The following is a 17,269-nucleotide window of genomic DNA, read 5'->3' on the forward strand; positions in this document are numbered from 1 at the left end:
TTCGCTCTGGGAAGCCAGTCATGGATGTCATCAAGGTGGCCGATGAAGTGCTCAGTACAGCTGTAGAGCCTGTGGGTCTCTTGTTAGCCAGAGCCAACAGGGGGGATGAAGTGGATGAAAATGCTGTCGTTTTCAGGCTTGTAGGCACAGAGTCTGTGGAGGGTATTTTAACTGACCCAACTCCCCAGGATGTAACACTACCTATAAAAAACCAAAACCAACCAACAAAAAATAAACCAAGAAATTTGTTTACTCCACCAAACCAGAGATCTTCTCAGAGGTTCTGGCTTGCCAAGTCACCTTACTGGGAGATTCAATAAAATAACAATATCAACACCATGTTACTACTGGCTCAAATTCATTTAGGTGCCAGCTCTGTGCTAAGTACTTTACAGTAGAATCCCATCATAAACATAGTTTTCTAATTTAAAAAATGTTTTATTTTAATAACATATATACAGCCTAAAATTTCCTCCTTTAACCACATTCAGATTTATAATTCATGGCCATCATACACATATTTAACTTAATAGATTTCAAATGATGCATGCTAGGGAGAGAGAATTTAACTAGTGTGGGCAACTTTGTCTCATTCCACTCAGTAACTGCTCCAGAGACAGTGAGAGTCAGCAAAAGACAAAAATCTGTTCTCATTTGGTCTTTGGTTTCCTGATGCTCTTTTTGATGTCAGATTCCTTCTGTATTGACTATGATTCTATTATTTAAAGATATCAGGTTTTTGTACAATGTGACCCCCTAATTGCAAGCCAACTGCTTCATCTAGTGCAATAGCTGTCAAAGCTAGTTTTGACAATTTTCAGTTTTCACCTTGCCTGAGTAAGGTGCTGCTCCAACACACAAGCATTGGTTCATTGACTCCTCACAACCAACCTAAAGCACGGACTGTTACGTCCATTTATCACATGAAGAAACTGAGGAGATGACATCTGTCCAAGGTCACACAGCCAGGAAGCAGTGGCACTGAATTTGAAACCAGGTCTGTCTGATCCAAAAGCCCAAAGTCTTCCCAATTGTGCTGCACAAAAGCACAGCTTGGTTCCCATGGCTGAGCCAGCTGCTTTCTCTAGAAAGGTGCAGATCACTATGCTGAGCCGAATCCCTTGGAAACCTTCCCCTTTCCCATGGGAAATGAGTAGATATAGGTCCATCACCTGACGATGCCTTGCCATTGCATCCTTAGCAGTTACCAAAGGGTTAATTCACCCGGCACCTGCTTGTCCTTCCCACAACAGACTCAGAGGAAGAACTGTCCTGAACCCTGCCCCCACCTCTTACTACCCCTTCCATACCCTGCTTTCTTCCAGCCCTGCACAGAGTTAAGAGTCATAAAAGCTCAAGAGAACCAGCTAAGATGTACGAGAAGAGTACAGTACCTAGGCTCTAGACCCAGCTCTGTTACTGACTTGCTGTGTGAAGTTCCCACTACCCTCCGGGCCTCCTTTGGGCAGTGAGGGATTTGAGCTCAATATTGGAGGAGTTCTCCAAACTCTAGTGATCTGTGGGTCTGTTTGCAGGAAAAGTCCAGGCTGAAGTGAACTGATGTCTTTCTACAGAGGTCTCAAGTTTTTATTTGGGGGGAAGATGGATCCCTTGAAACTGTTTTTTTGTGTGGTGAACCAGTTGTCCCAGCCCCCTTATGGAAAAGTCCATCCTTTCCCCACTGAGTTGTGATACCACTTGTCATATGTAAACTCTCCTTACGTATATAGACTCATTCCCATGCTCTTTCTCTCTTCGCCACCCCCCAATGGTGAGTCTCCCATTTTGTTCAAAATTATCTTGGATATTGTTATCTTCTGTTCTTCCTTGTAAATATTAGAATCAGCTTTTCAAGTTCCACAAAAAAGAAAACAAATCCTGTTGGGATTGTGACTGGAAAAGTATTGCAAATTATAGCTTGGGTGGCATCTGAGATCTTTATAATATTAAAGTTTTTTGTCCACAGCAGCCCCCTTGGGAAGCAATGGAGTGTGGCCTGGCCTCCAAAGTCAGACCTGGGATAAAATCCTAGCTCTGCATAGAGGGACAAATCATGTCTCTGGGTCTCCATTTCCTCATCTGTACAACAGGGATGATAATAGTAGCCATCTCACTGGATGGTCCTGAGGTTTAAATGAGATGGTGCACATGAAGCACTTGGCACATCATAGGATGAATAGAACATGCTATTGGTAGCGATGATCCCCTCTGGTATCTGGTTCCCAAATGCTTTGCCAAGGCTGCTTCTGTTCCTGGCAAGAGTCGTGGACATGTGGCAGTGATGAGACAGTCTCCTGCCCCCTCCTGCTATATTCCCACACACTGGCAGAGGGGCTAGGAATCCAGAGCTGCACTCCTACCTCAGGCTCTGTGAGAGGGTGGAGGTTGCTCCATTCTGGAGTGGGGCAGCGGGGGCAGCAGAGGTCTGAGCCTCTGGCCAGCTTGGGAGGGAACTAGCCTCCTGAAGCCCCAACCTATGCCTGGCCCAAATGGGAAGGACAGAAAGGAAGAGACAGATGAGATGACAGATGATGGAGGGAGTAGAGAGATGGACAAAGATAGCATTCTAGAAGAGATAGATGGGAGAGGCCAGGAGCCCCTTGGAAAGCATCTGGTCATTTTTGCCCCAAACCTTTCAATTTTCAAAGACTGTGCTCACACTGTAAAACCTTCCTGGGGACACTAAATGCTACCTGATCGTCCACAACCCTCTTCTCTCCAGCCAGCCAGAGGAGGAGGATGGAAAGACAGGGAATGTGTGGATACTCACCAGGTAGGTGGACAGCTCCATCCCAGATAAGCAGCAGCAGCAACAGCCATTGACTTCCCATGGCTCTGTGGGCTGATGGTTCTAGAAAGCGCTGGGAAGGAGTCCTGGTCCAAAACAGGGGAACAGATGGCAGCTCCAAGACAGAGAGACAATGTAAGCTCTCAGTGCCACCTCTCACCTACCTGCTGAATACCACCCAGGTCCCCATCCCCAGGTGCCCAGACTCTTAGCAGGCCCCAGGGGGCTTTTCTGGGCTGGAAGCAATGATGGGAGGGAGGTAGAGGGTGGAGTTTCCCATCAGCTGCAATCACTGGACCTCTGGGGACTCCTATTCCAACTGGTGAACTTCCCCTAGGCCCTTAACTGTCAGGCTGTGCTGAATAGCTGGGCAGAACTCTGGGCCTTCCCCCCACCCTAGTGAGAACCTGAGTCTTGGAGACATGGCTGATCCCATTGGTGCTCCCTCGTGGGCTGAGAGCAGGCTATTTGATTTTAGAGCTGGAGATTAATCTCACCCTCCCCCTATTGCACAGATGGGGGTAACGAGGCCCAGTGACTAGCCCAAGGACCAGAATCCAGGTCTCCTCTCCTCTGAGCCGGCTCTCCCTATTGTCTATGACTGTCACAGCCTTCTCAGACTCTCTCCATCACCCAGCTCAGAACCTGATGTGGGTCTCAGTGACCTTTGGTGTGAAAGGCCACAAATAGGCTTCAAAGGTCCCAAGTTCCCCACCAGACTTAATTACCTTAACTCTGCCACCAAAATACTCCTTCTTTTCTTCAACAAGCTTCAGTGCTCCTCTCCTCCAGGAAACCTGCCAGGACCCTTTGCCCTGTCATTTCTCCATTGCCCCAGGATGGAGCTGCCTGTACCTGCATGACTTGGTCAGTGGTGACCCCATTAGACTAGGGCTGCCCAGAATGAGGACAAGTCTCACCTTCGGTAAGCGGGGAGAGGATAGGGCTATGTTTCTGTTGGAGAAAAGTCAGCGCTCACTGGAATGTGGAGACTGATGACTGCAGGCAGAAAGTTTATTGGGAAGCTCTCTTAATGGAGAGGTTTGAAGAATAGACTTCAGCCTGCCCCTGGAAGGGGGAATGTGAATTTATATAGTACCTTCTTAGGTGGGGCAATGATAGTCAGTGGGAGGGGGTCAAGGGTCCCAGTGAGATGTAGGGGACAATAGGAAGCCCTATAGGTGAAAATTTTCCCTTGCATGGCTAGAGGGTAGTGGATTAGGGAGTTATATTTTCTTGGAATGCTGGAGGAGCAGGTGGTGCTTTGGTCTGGAGGAGGTGAAGGTCTCTCTCACTTTATTCGCATTTCCACGTGGTTTCTTTGTTCAACCTTTGGGGAAGTGCCGTGCTTTCAGACACATAGGCTATGGGAGTGGGGCAGCGGTTTGTCTTTCCTCAATACATGTAATGGGGAACTGAGTCACAGCTCATTACTTATTGCAAACCTAGTGAGGGGGAACCTCTGAAAGTTTCCTTTATCAGGTGGGTGCTCCCAACCATAAGGACCAGAGTTTTCACCCCAAAATTTAGGACCCCAGTGGCAGGGATACTATTTCTAGCATTAAATCAAAAAATGTCAAGGGTGTGGGTTTCCTCTCCCACTAGATTAGAAGCTCTTGAGGGCAGGCTGTGTCTTCCCCATCACTGGACCTGGACCAAGGCTGCCCCGAGAGGGTAGAGATCCTCCAGTCAGACATGTTGATCCCAACACAAAACTTTATTGTCAATACACAGATACCTGGCCACTGGCCTAGTCTTCCTCTTGTCTTTGGCGCTTGGGGCAACGCAGGCCCCACCCAGCTCTGAGCTTGAGCAGGAGCCCTGGAGGTCCATCTTTAAGCGACTCCCGGCTGCCTCGACTGACAAGCCCTGTCTGGGTTCATCCTTGCTGTCCTCAGTTCCCACTCTCATCCAGTCCCCTTCTTCATCCTGGCTCCTCTGGACCTGGGGCTCAGAGCACAGGCCCTGGAGATGCTGCCACCCTCACAGCCCCAGACCTCTCTGCCCAGGTACAAGGCCATCCGAGGGAGAGGAGGTGCTTAGACAAGTTGTGCCAAGCCACACTAGGGATGCAGGAAGATGCTGCGGCAGGGTGCGTGCATGCAGGTCCTTGGCTGCTGTCCTGACCTTTCAGCGGATGGACTTGCGTCTGCCAAGGAGTAGATTTGGGATGGATTCCTGAACCTGCAAACCAAGAGGTCTTCTTGTCAATCCCCCGAACCAGATATGGCAGCTCTCCTCCACTCCCCTCCTCCAGCTGTTGAGACAGCTGCCCCATCCAGGCCTCCCAGGGAAGTCCTTCATATGTCTAACTCTAGCCTGCTTACTACACCCCTCTGAGTTTGGAAGTTCAGATTCATTCTAGGTTCCAGGTCTTTCTATCTCAGTGTGATGGTGTTGGAGGCAGGCAGAAAAACTAAGTAGTCTGGGTGCTGGCCTTGTTCTCCCCAGATGAGGAGCCAGAGGAAGAGGGCTGCTTTTACACCTCCCAGACAGGACCCAAGGATTCTCTGCCCCCAGTGGACTTAAGTATATTCCACTTAGCAGGAACTGAGCTGGCTCAAGCCACAATAAGAAGGTCTGGGTTTAAAAGTGTCTAGAGATAAAACTGGTTGGAGATAGAGGAAACTGTCAGGAGGGGTTGAGAAGGAAAGAGATAGTCTAACAGGATTGGGCAGTGATTGCTGGGATGGAGGGGCACCTAGTGGGCAGACCAGATGACAGAAGAGACGGAACCTTGACTAATGGGGCAGAGGCTGGGCTGGGTCGTGGGGCACAGCCTGATTGGGTAGGAGCAGGAAGAGGCACCTTTTCCATGCTGATGAGTGCTGTGAGCAAGTCCTGTTGGTGGTCATGTATGTCCAAGGAATTCCAGCTCTCCTGCTGCAGGCCCAGCGACATGGTCCTGTGTAGCATCTCCTCCTCCTGCTCCTGGTTGAAGCGGATCGAGCGAACCTCCTCCACGATCCTGGGGGCGGGGCAGGGTGTTCCTGGGATGCCCCAGAGTTTCTAGACTTCCCCCCTCTTCCCTAGTATTCACATTTCCTTGTCCTCCCCCACAGCCCTGAGAGAGACCTGGGCTGAGCCGTGCCCTTCTGTAAGATGGGGAGAACCCGGAGGTCTGGATTCCAGTTCCTCCATGAACAGGCTGGGTGACCCTAGGCATGTAACTTAACCTCTCTGGGCCTGGGGTCCACCTTTTAAAATGGTAAGGGCATGAGGTCAGAAGAATTTGAGGCCCCACCCAGCCCTAACTCTCAGGACTCCGGGGTACCCTCAGTACCCTCCCCCCTACATGTTGAGCTCATCTCGGATCTCCTTGTACTGCATCAAGTTTTCCTGTATGGCCTCGAGCACCAGGCAAAAGTTGTCGCATGTGTTTTCTGAGAGGTTTGACAGGGGCCCCCCCACCAACGGCTCCTGGGGGCTGCCGGACTTCTCCAAGCGGGCTTCCAAACAGTGCACCAGTGGCAGCTTATTATTCTCGCCCTCCTCGCTTGTCTGGAGAGGGAAGAGTGGAGAAGGAATGGACAGCTCAGGTGGGCATGCGCTCCCCCTGGCCCTTCCTGCTTGGCTCCAGGGAGGGCTGCCACGGGGGTGTAAGGCCCCTAGTTTCAGCCCCATCCTTCTTGTGGTGGGAGTTCAGCCTCAAATGCACAATCATTCCCCTCATCTCTTTAGAAAGTCTCACCCCCTTTCAAGTTAGCCCCACTACCCCCTCCAAATTTCACCCCTGATAAATCCTGCCCAGCAAACTTCTAAAGCTCTATCTAGTCGCAGTCTTCAAGTCCCTTTGGAAAGCACCCTTCACCCCTACCTTATGGATCTTTATCCCAGAATACTGTAGCTAAGATTCACTGAGTGCGTACTGTGTGCCTTAACCCATGTAATCCTCATAACAGCCCTAGGAGGTAAGTGACATTATTATTCCCGATTTACAGAAGAAATTAAGGCTTAGACTGGCCTAATGGCCCAAGGTCACCCAGCTGCTCCGTTTTTGGTTGCCATAGAAACATGACACTTGGAACCCCCCCCAACCCAGGAGCTCCAGTTGGTGACGGGGCGCTCAAGCTGGGGGCATGCCGCCTCCAGGTCTAAGGCCTGGCTTTCTCCAGGCCCTGACCATTCCCACTTGCCTCTAACTGTGCAAATGCGCCCCCACACACCCCACATCCACCTCCTCCCTTTCGCACGCCCCATCTCACTCACCTCACCGAAGTTTATTTTTTGCTGCTGCCGCCCCTGTTCTCCTGACTTCATCATCTGTTCCAGGTTGGTGGTCACCACGACGACTAACAGGTTGATGCCAATGAAGGCACCGATGGTGATGAAGATGGCAAAGTAGATGGCTCCCCCAATCTCCATTGCGTAATCCCTATTCTCCATCCTGGAGGTGGCAGGCAGGGGCCCTATCACCTCCCTGGCCCTTCAAGCCTCACTTTCCTCGTTGATGAAACGGGGGAAGTATCCCTAGGCCTAGCAGGGCGTTGTCTGTCTCACTGCGATTGGGTAGATCTAATGTGCTACTCCTAATGGTCACAGCAGCTGCTCTTTACTGAGCACCTGCTGTGCTGCCAGACAGTAGGCCAATGCTCAAGCCATGCCTGCAAGGTGGAGATTTTTATATTAGCATAATCAGGTTTAATCTATTAACTCCATTTTTCATGTGTTTCTTAATTTAAAAGTAATGTAGGGAGAGGGTGTACTCGGTGGTGGAGCACACAATTCACATGTATGAGGTCCCAGGTTCAATCCCTGGTACCTCCTAAAAAAATTAAAATTAAGTTAAAATAAATAAATAAATTTTAAAAATAATACAAGCTCATTATAGACAGATCAGAAGGAAAATAGAGACAAAAAATTATAACCCCCACACTGAGTGTTTTTAACTGTTAATACTATGTTATAAAATTCCCTATAATATAATTATAAGATTTGTTTTTCAGATATTAAAAAGGTACCACACTAATGCAAAATGTTAATAGGGAAACTGTAGTTGTGTGTGTTATATGGGTACTCTATCTTCTACAGGATTTTTCTGAAAACCCACAACTGCTTTATTAAAAAAAACTTGAGATATTTTCTCTCTCCCTCTCTACATATATGTATTAAAATAAACATAGAACCACTCTGTGCCAGGCTCTTTAAGAGATGTATGTAGATTTTCTCTACTGAGTCTCATAGCAATCCCATGACAGAGTTAATACTCTAATTTCCAATTTACAGATGAGGAAACCTAGGCTAAGAAGAGAGTTGAAGTAACTTGCCCAAGGTTGCCTGGCTAAAGTGGTAGAGCAAAGACTCTTAGCCCATTCCATCTTTACTCTGCAGTCCCTTCACCAACCGGGTGGGTTCCAGTGTGGACTGGGAGGCTGCCCTGTAGCCCTACACTCAACCACAGACCTGCTCACCTGCCCCCCCAAAACCAGCTCCCTAGCTCTTTAGCATGATGGGAGAAGTCTCCATAAACAGGCCAGGGTTGGGACTTAGAATGATTGAGGCTTCAAAGGGGGCAGGGCTTCCAATATCAAACAGACCACACACCCAGAGGCCCTGGCCCCTGGGGTCTCTTTTTCCCCCAGTTTAAAGCCCAGGGTACCTCCACTCCCACTTGGCCAGCCTCATCGCCACACCTGGAGCCCCCACTCTCTCCCTCCCCAGTTGTCCCGCCCCACAGGAGCCCCACTCACTGGAAGTCGCTGTAGATGTCCACCCAGCCGTCCTGGGTGATGCAGATGAAGAGGGTGTACAGGGCAACATGCATGTTCTGGAAATGGCTAGGCACGAACGCACCGAACAGTGTGACTCCAAACACAGAGAACACCTGAAGAGAGACCAAACCCTCCACAGACTTCACCCAAAGCCCCGGACGGGACATGCAAAGGAGCATCTCCTCTTCTCCAGACACCTCCCCACCCCATCCTCAAGGTCCCGGGGGCCCTATTCAAGGAAGAGGCGAGGCGGGGGAAGGGGCTGGGGGAGGACACTGACCAGCATGAAGAAGAGGATGAGGGCCATGATGTTGGCCATGTCGGGCACTGACTGCAGGATGACGCGAATGATCTGGGCCAGGGGCTCCACCGCCATGCACACGTGCACCAGACGCAGTGCCCTGCGGCAGAGCCTCTCAGGGGTGTCCCTGACCTTCCCACAACCTTCCTCCTCACCGCCCCTCCACCTGCCCGGAGAGGCAGAGCTGATGCCCAGCTGGTAACGACCTCCCGTCTCACGCCCAGCTCCAGACAGGCTCCCTTCTTCCCTGCAGAGCTCCCAGCTCACCTGAGGGTGTAGGTGATGGAGATGTTGTGCAGTTCTTCCACGAAGAACCCCATGAGCAAGATAAAGACGATAAGGAAGTTGAGGATGTTCCAGCCGTCCTGGGGAGTGGGCCAGCCCCAGTGAGTCTGTCAAGTCCAGCTCCTGGGTCACCCTGGGTCTGCCCTCCCCAGACTCCAAGGATCGGGGGCCCCAAGATTCCTCTGGGAGCTGGGGCAGGCAGTTGCCACTCACTGCTGTCACTCACCCTGCTGCTCCCCAAACACACCACAGAACACACATGGACACGCTGCTCTATTTTGCCTGAGCCCCACAGTGGAGATCGTCACATACACACAGCTGGGTACTGAGCTGAGTGCCCACCTTGGCTGGGACCCTGCACTTAGGTGGCCAGAGAATGTTTGGGTGCCCCAGCTTTTGTGTGACTCACACTACAATAAATAATAAAATGAAAATAAATACAAATAAAAACTTCAAGGAACATTGCTTCAGTAGCCAGTGCAGAGGCAAAATAGCTCTCACAGTAAAAGAAAGGGAGACGGACAAGTTTGGAGGCCCTTTGTCCAATAAGGCACTTAGGTATAGGAGGGAGAGGGAGGTAGCTCACACGTATGGAAAGTTGATGTGCAACCACTAAAGAGGAGAATTTGTTCTAATAAACAATAAATGCATTTACCCTTTGACCAATGGTCCCACTTCTAGAAATTGGGCCACCAATACCTGATACAAGTACAAAATGACATTTGCAAACAACCAAAGTGTCCAGCCATTGGGGACTGGCTAAATAAACTGCAGCACATTCATTTAGTGGAGTACTGTATAGCCATAAAACAAAAAACCAGAGAGATCTCCACCCAGTGATATGGCAAGATTGCTGGGATCTAGTATGTGATGAAAGCAAAGTGCAGAACAGTGCTTTTAGTATGCTACTGTTAGGAAAAGGAGGACTGAGCTTATATTTGTTTATGATGACAATAACAAATACTAGGAGGATAAACAAGAAACTATAAATATAAGAAGGTTACCTAGAGAGGAGGGAGGGAGGAGGAGATGGGAGGAAGGGGACAGCAGCAGAAACAAAGATTCTCTGTGTACCTTTCAAGTTTTGATTCAAGTTTTGAGCTCAAATTATTTATCTGCATTAAATATTCAAGAAGAACAGTTTTTATTGAAAGACAAAAACACAAGCCCTCCTGGCCTCTCACACTCAGAGAGTCTGTACTCACGCATGCACAAGGAGACACAAGCCTGCCTGTCTACAGATCCATCTGTCTGTCCATCCATTATATCTGTACTTAGAACCAGGTCCTGCAGATACACGATTCATGCCCTGCTGGGCTCACAGATTAATTTGAGAAAGATAAATGGTAAATCTTGATTCTGGGTGGGAGAGATAAATACCCAGTATAATGGAGACACAGAGCAGCATCTGCCCTAGCCTGGGAGAGATAATGCAGACTTCCCGGGAGAGGAGATGTCTGAATGAGACTTAAGCCCTCAGAAGGAGTAAGGCAAGTGCATGGGAGACAGGGAGCTGGGGTTGCCCTGCCAAGCATAGGATGAAGGCTTGGAGGTGAGAAACAGCAGCGTGTGAGTGTTTGTTGGGATGTAATTACAAGCAATTTGGGAGCAGCTGGGGTACCAAGGGTGAGGCTGGGAGTGATGAGAGATGAGACCGCGTGAGTAAGCAATAGCCAGATGTGGAGGCCTTAAAGGCACAAGAAGGTGTTTGCACTTGATCCTATAAACAACAGAGGAACACTGGTTTTTCAAAAAAGTTTTGGTTTGTGTCTTAGGGAGATCACTTGGACGGTAGGTGGGACCCAGGACACCAGAGCAGCATCCGGGTGAGAGGAGGAAAGACAAGGGCCAGAGCCGGCATAGCAGAGATGCGGAGGGGCAAGGAAGGGGAGAAGTATTTCAGTGGTGAAATGGTTGGGACTAGGTGATGAGTAGGCTGTGGGGGTAATGACGAGGAAGCAGCCGAGCAGGCACAGTGGCCAGGGGAAGGCTAGGGACGGAACTCTGGGGATGCCTTAGTGGCTGGTAATATCATGTATTAATTGACAGGCTGTCCTCCCTTTTATTTTTCCCTTTCCCTTCCCTTGCATTACCCCCCACTCAAGTAGGAGCAGCCTCTGCGCACCCAGACCTAGGGGAAGGGAAGGCGGTGGGGAAGGGGGAGGGCACAAGCAGGTCTCTAAAAGCCCCGGCTCCTGGCACTGCAGCTTGGCCCCAGGTGCTGGGGGTTGAGGGTCGAGGTTCTCAGCCCGGGGAGGCTTGCTCCTCAGAGGACATCGGGCACGACCTGGAGCCCTATTCTTAGCACCTCTTTCTGCAGTGGAAACTGCGCCTCGCCCTCTAAGCCAACTAAACATACCAATTAAGTCTGTGGTTCTCAACTGGGACAATTTTGGCCCCTAAGGGACCCTTGGCAATGTCTGGAGACATGTTTGTTTGTCTCAACAGTGGGGTGGGGGTGGGGTGGCTGGGCATCTAGTGGGTGGAGGCCAGGGATGCTGCTCAGCGTCCATGGGAGCCCAGGCCAGCCCCCGCACCAAACGGTTCTCCCGCCCAGAAGGCCAACAGTGCTGAGCTTGAGAAACCCGTTTAGGGGAAAGCAGAGGGGCTTGGCGGGACGGGTGATTCTCAGGCTTGCTTCCATCAGGTCTTCTGGTGCTTGGCCCTGAAGCCATCGGCCTTCCCAGCCGCGGAAAGAACTGTGGCTGAAAGCAACCTCAGGTGGGGAGGAGGCAGAAATGTCGTTCCCCGAGAGCTCCCCAGCAGAGGCCTGCCCCGGCGTCCTGCCCACACTCTCGAGCAAGGTCTGAGAAAGTGGTGGGTTGAAACGTTCGCACCCGTGTCTCCAGAGCGAGCTGTGCAAGCGGGCAGCGACCTAGTCTATTTTCTGTTAATAAACGTCTTTGCAAGTGTGGCTTGCATGAGGAGTCTTGAAGATGCCCAGACTTCAGAAATTTTGTCCTGTGTTCTACATTCTGTGTTCTATAAAGTGAAACCTCTAATCCCTATCTTTGAATGTTTTGGTTGTCCTGGTAATGATAGTTAAGTGACATTTTTATGAAAGGTATAAAACACTTGATAGGTTTCTTTTTTTTTTTTTTTTTTCAATTTTCTCTAAATCTTTTTTTTTTTATTGACTTTGTAATAATATTACATTAAAAATATATATGTGAGGTCCCATTCAACCCCACCCCCCCACCCCACCTCTCCCCCCCCCAGCAACACTCATTACCATCATCATGACACATCCACTGGATTTGGTAAGTACATCTTTGGGCACCTCTGCACCTCATAGTCAATGGTCCACATCATGGCCCATACTCTCCTCCATTCCATCCAGTGGGCCCACCATCTTGTCTTAAATTCCACCCCTGCAGACATCGGCTCATATCCTTCCTCCACCCTCCGATTTTGATAGGTTTCTTTTTTAAGGCAAAATGAATCCCTTATCTCCAGAAGTCCCATTCAAACAAAGGATTTGAGTCTTTGGTGCACTGTTTTTTAGGAGATGCTGGGGCTTGAACCCAGGACCTTGTCCATGTGAAGCAGGCGCTTAGCCACTGAGCTATACCAGCTCTACCGGATATGTTTTTGTAAGACCCGTAAACCAAGAATGGTTCTTAGATTTTTAAATGGTTGGGGGGAAGAAATCAAAGGAAGAATACTATTTTTTGGCATGCAAAAATTATGTATGAAATTCAAATTTCAATTTCCATGAATAAAATTTTATTGGAATGTGGCCACACTCATTTGTTTATAGATTGTCCATGGCTGCTTTTAATCCCATTTCTCAGGTAAAGGTTTGCCTAAGATCACAGAGCTGGGGAGGGCTGGGGCAGAGAGCAGAAGGCAAGACGCCTGCCCTCCTGCTCCACGTTGCTTTCTGCTGCATCACAGACATCTCAGAAGTCACTCCCTCTTCTTACACACACGCACACACACATATAACTTAGTTTGTAGGGCCAGGGGTCCTGGGGTAGGGTGGATGGGTTGGCATTTCCCAGGGAGCAGGGGAGGGTCCAGGGAGGGCCCAGGATCTCACCTTCCAGAAAATCCAGAAGCCATTGAACCAGCCAAGGAGAACCTCACAGATGAGGATGGTCAGCACAATGTCATCTATGGTAGAGAATAACTCATAGTGTTTCTACATGGGAGACAGAGAAAAACAGGGGGAAGAGAGGTCAGTGGAATGGGCCCCAGGCCAGGCAGGGGAGGTGCGGGGGGGCCAGCGGAGGCCCTGGCCCTCCTCACTGCTGCTCTTCTCCCTCTGCGTCCTCACTGCTCCCTCGAAAGTGGATTCTTCTTGTCTGCCCTGGGCACCGTGCTCAGACCACACACGCCTCATTTCACGGTCCCATCACCATCGTTTCGCACAGTGGGCTTTATTCCCATCCTACAGATGGGGAGTGGGAGAAGTGCCCAAGATGGCACAGCTAGAGGTTTGCTCCTAACCTCTAGAGGGGGGATATTTGGAAAAAGAAGGCAGGGAGAGGCACAACAGGTCCCCAGCCTGGAGGAAACGCCCTGGCCCTGAGGGTAGAGGCCGCAGAACCCCTCCTTCCCTCTGGTGTCCCAGCCACTCCTGTTGCTCCAGCTCCCCAAATCCCACAGGCCAGGTCTGACCAAGCTGCTGAGGATCCCCCGACTCCTGGATCCAGGACATACACTGGATGCATGGATCAAGGGCCCACCGACTGGCTGAGGTCTGTCCAAAACCCAACTCACCTTCACTCAGCCCAGATCCTCCTCCTTCAGCTGCCATTACAGACCCCACCAACAACCCCCGGCTCCCCAACTTCATCCTGGAAGGCACCGACGTCACTCTTACCCCTCCCTTCCTTCTTACCCATGGCCAAAAGATTCCGTGCGTCAAGACCACAAAGAGGTTGCCTGCTGCCCACCCCTGCCCATCACTCCTGTCTACTGGCTAATGCTAGGTGGGGTAGAGCTTCTTAAACCCAAATGGGAGGGTAAGGTTTATGTTCCAAATCCCCAAAGGACTGTCATGGACCAGGCTGTCTGTCTGAAATAAAGAAGAGCTTTCACTCCCCTCTTCTGTCTCCTCAGCTCCACTGCCCTGGACAGTGTAGGCAAGAGGCCCTCCTCACTTCATCAAAGGAGTTTCAAACACAGTTCTCCTGCCCTCTCCAAGCCATAGGCATCTATAGCCATATCATAGTTGCCTTCTCTACACACAAGCCTTCCCTGGCTCCCCACAACCTGCAGGGTCAAGTTCACTGTGCATCTGACAGTTCCCAGGCCTCTGGAATCTGACCTTCATGGCACATTTTCTGTACCAGGGCTTTTAGCTTTTTTAACCAAGACCCACAGAAAGAAATGTGTTTCACACACCCAATGTATTCTCTTGCATCTTTTTAAAATGCTGATATCCTCACTTAGAACTGACTTTATGATCTGCTAACGGGTTGTGATGTGCCCTCTACTCTACTCACTTCACAAACTTTGCAATGGGGTTTCTGCCTCCACCACATACGGGACAGCTCTCGCCAGGGTAAAACAAGAGCTCAATCTGAGGGTACTTCATAGTCCTTGTCTCGTCTGATCTCTTCCGTGCACCCGACCCTGTTGCCTGTTCCCTCCACAGTACACGGTACATTCTCCTGGCTTTCCTCCTACTGCGTAGACCACTCCTCCTTAGTTTGATTTATTTGAAGGCTTTCTTCAGAGTTCCATCTTGGCCTTCCTGTCTTCTCACTCAACACTCTTCCCAGGCAATCTCCTCTATTCCCTTAGCTCTAACAGCCATCCCCTGTATGCTGTATTCTCACATCTCCATCTCCATCCCAGGGCATTCGACAGGGTTTCGGGTTTGACATCCAACTCCCCTCTAGACATCCCTGGACACTGCACAGGCATCTCAAACACAGCACAACTCGTGCTGATCTCAGCTTCCTCTCCAAATCTGGTCTCTTCTTATGTCCCTATGTCCCCACAAACAGTACCATCCTCCAAGATGTTCCAGCCAGAGACGTAAGTTCTTGCTCTCCCTTTCTCTACATATATGAGATGATGGAGTTGTTAGACACATAGCACAGTACCTGGCACATAGGAAGTGATTGCTAAGTGTATAAAGAAAGTATAAAGTGTATAAAGAAAGTATAAAGAAAAGCAGTCAAGCAGGTTCATGGATTTGACCCATGAGTTCCCAAATGCATCTGAACTCTTTCTACCCACAGCCATTGTCCTGGTCCAAGTCCCATCATCTTTCACCTGAACATCTGCAACAGTTTCCTGCTTCGTCCTTCTTCTCCATTCCTGGCCCTCTATCTTCCACAGTCCACCCTGTAGCAGCTAGTGTAAGTTTTCTAAAATACATGTTTGATCAGGTCACCTCCATGCTTTAAATCTTTCCCTGGCTTTCCACTGACATCAGGATAAAGTTTACCCTCCTTAACATAACTTAAAAGACCCTGTGTGATCTGACCACTGACTACCTCTCTGAACCTATGAGCTGCCACACTGGACAATTGTTTTTTAATTTTTTGTGAATGCTAACACAAAATTTCCCATTTTAACCACTTTGGACTTTTAAAAATACTTATTTAAAATAGCACAATATATGGATGTATATATTATAAGAAATTAGGCATCTTGGATGAGATCAAAGTCAATTGCACTTTTAAGTTGGACAAGCAGAACTTCCTCACGTAGTTTTTCTTCTGCCCCAAACTCTTTTTCCCACCTCTCTACGCCTGACCAACTCCTACCCATCCTTTACTCTCATCTTTAGAGTCACTTTCTCCAGGCAGCTTTCCCTGATCTCCCAGATTACGTTTGATTGCCTGCCTTAAGCTTCCACAGGCTCTGTCTGACACTCAGGCATTTGTTAACCGCATGTTTGTGTTTGTCTGAGACAGGAACTGGTGTCTGTTGTGTCAACTCGAAACCTTGGCACTGAGCACAAGGCGCACACAGAGTGATTCTTGGTTAATATCTGTTGATTAAAACCAGATACCCTTCCCCACGAGGTGTCCATTTGTCTGCCTCTGCTCACACCATTCCTCTTCTGGCCCTCAACTTCTCAGGCATCCTCAAACTGGACTCCAGATACCACCCCCACCGCCCCTCGCCAACGGGTCTTCCGTGACCTCTTCCTAGAGTCCTAGAAGGGTCAGAGCTCACAGGCCCTTCAAGAGCATCTAATCCAACCATCCTGAATGGGTAAGGAGCCTGAGATCCAGAGCAGGAAGTGCCTTGTCCCAGGCCTTCCAGCGGAGTCAGTGGGCCAGAGGTTGGGCTGACATCCTACCTGGCCAAGGGCAGAGTTGGTGCGGAGAGCGATGGTGATGGCATTGACCACCAGCAGCACGGCCAGCAGCAGCTGGAAGGCTGGGTGTCGGAGCAGCTGCTTGATGTACATGCTGGTGATGAATTCCTGCACGTCCCAGGCATCCTGGCAGAGGCGGGGGGGCTTCCTTCAAGCAGGCATCAGTGTGGAGGGCCTCTGCCTGGATGCTGCGCTTAGCGCATGGGGATCCCTGGGCAGGGGGGCATTTTGGGGGAGAAGTTGCCTGAGAAGGGATCACGGAACTGGGAGGATCAGTGGAGAGCACACTACCCAGGTGGCCGCTCAAAATGCTTCACTGCTGGGGACCTTTGCAAAGGAGAAGCCTTGGGGTCTGGGCTGGTGGAGACCATAGACATCATCACGTGGGGGTGGCTGGGGGCTCTGCGGGGCACTTACCTTGCCACTAGTGATGTCGCAGCGATTGATGAGGACCTGGTCCTCTGGCCGGCTGTGGGGTTCGTGAGCAGTCCTCTGCGGGGGCGCGGAGAGGGCCCGTGAGATCACCTCCTGCCCCTCCTGCCCCTGCACGGTCCTCCCGTGCCCCACCCCGGTCCACCCCACGATGCCCAGCTTGGGTGGTGGAGCCTACCGGGACGGACAAAGGCTTGACCTTGGTGGTGTCTCTCCACTGCTGCCACCAGACCCTTCGGTAGTCACTCATAGCTGCTCAGTCTCCTCCTCCCCATCAAAGAAACTTCATTCCAAGCAGCCTTGCGCCCCCTCGTGGTGAGGTCATAGAGGCTTCTGTGACCTCCGGCTGGCCACATTCTACCAAGGAATTCCAACCCCCGGACAAGCTCCTCCCATTGCCCTTCTCCGTACCCCACAGAGGTAGCCCGGGATATTGAGGGATGGGCAGGGGTCAGAGGTCAGAG

The 17,269-nt window shown here is 50.3% G+C and overlaps 1 protein-coding gene across 1 annotated transcript; it reads right to left on the reverse strand.

Annotated features, from left to right (window-relative positions):
• Positions 1 to 4,486: 4,486 nt before the first annotated feature.
• On the reverse strand, positions 4,487 to 17,101 carry CATSPER4 (cation channel sperm associated 4). The gene is made up of 11 exons (XM_058304823.2): positions 16,984 to 17,101; positions 16,791 to 16,865; positions 16,356 to 16,499; positions 13,128 to 13,229; positions 9,068 to 9,165; positions 8,780 to 8,900; positions 8,479 to 8,612; positions 6,998 to 7,175; positions 6,084 to 6,289; positions 5,597 to 5,756; positions 4,487 to 4,972 (listed from the first exon to the last, which is right to left on the reverse strand). The coding sequence occupies exons 1-11, from the start codon at positions 17,053 to 17,055 to the stop codon at positions 4,919 to 4,921; spliced, it is 1,344 nt and encodes a 447-aa protein (XP_058160806.1). The 5' UTR covers positions 17,056 to 17,101; the 3' UTR covers positions 4,487 to 4,918.
• Positions 17,102 to 17,269: the final 168 nt, after the last annotated feature.

Source organism: Dasypus novemcinctus, chromosome 9, assembly GCF_030445035.2.
Source record: "Dasypus novemcinctus isolate mDasNov1 chromosome 9, mDasNov1.1.hap2, whole genome shotgun sequence".
NCBI classification, from domain to species: domain Eukaryota; kingdom Metazoa; phylum Chordata; class Mammalia; order Cingulata; family Dasypodidae; genus Dasypus; species Dasypus novemcinctus.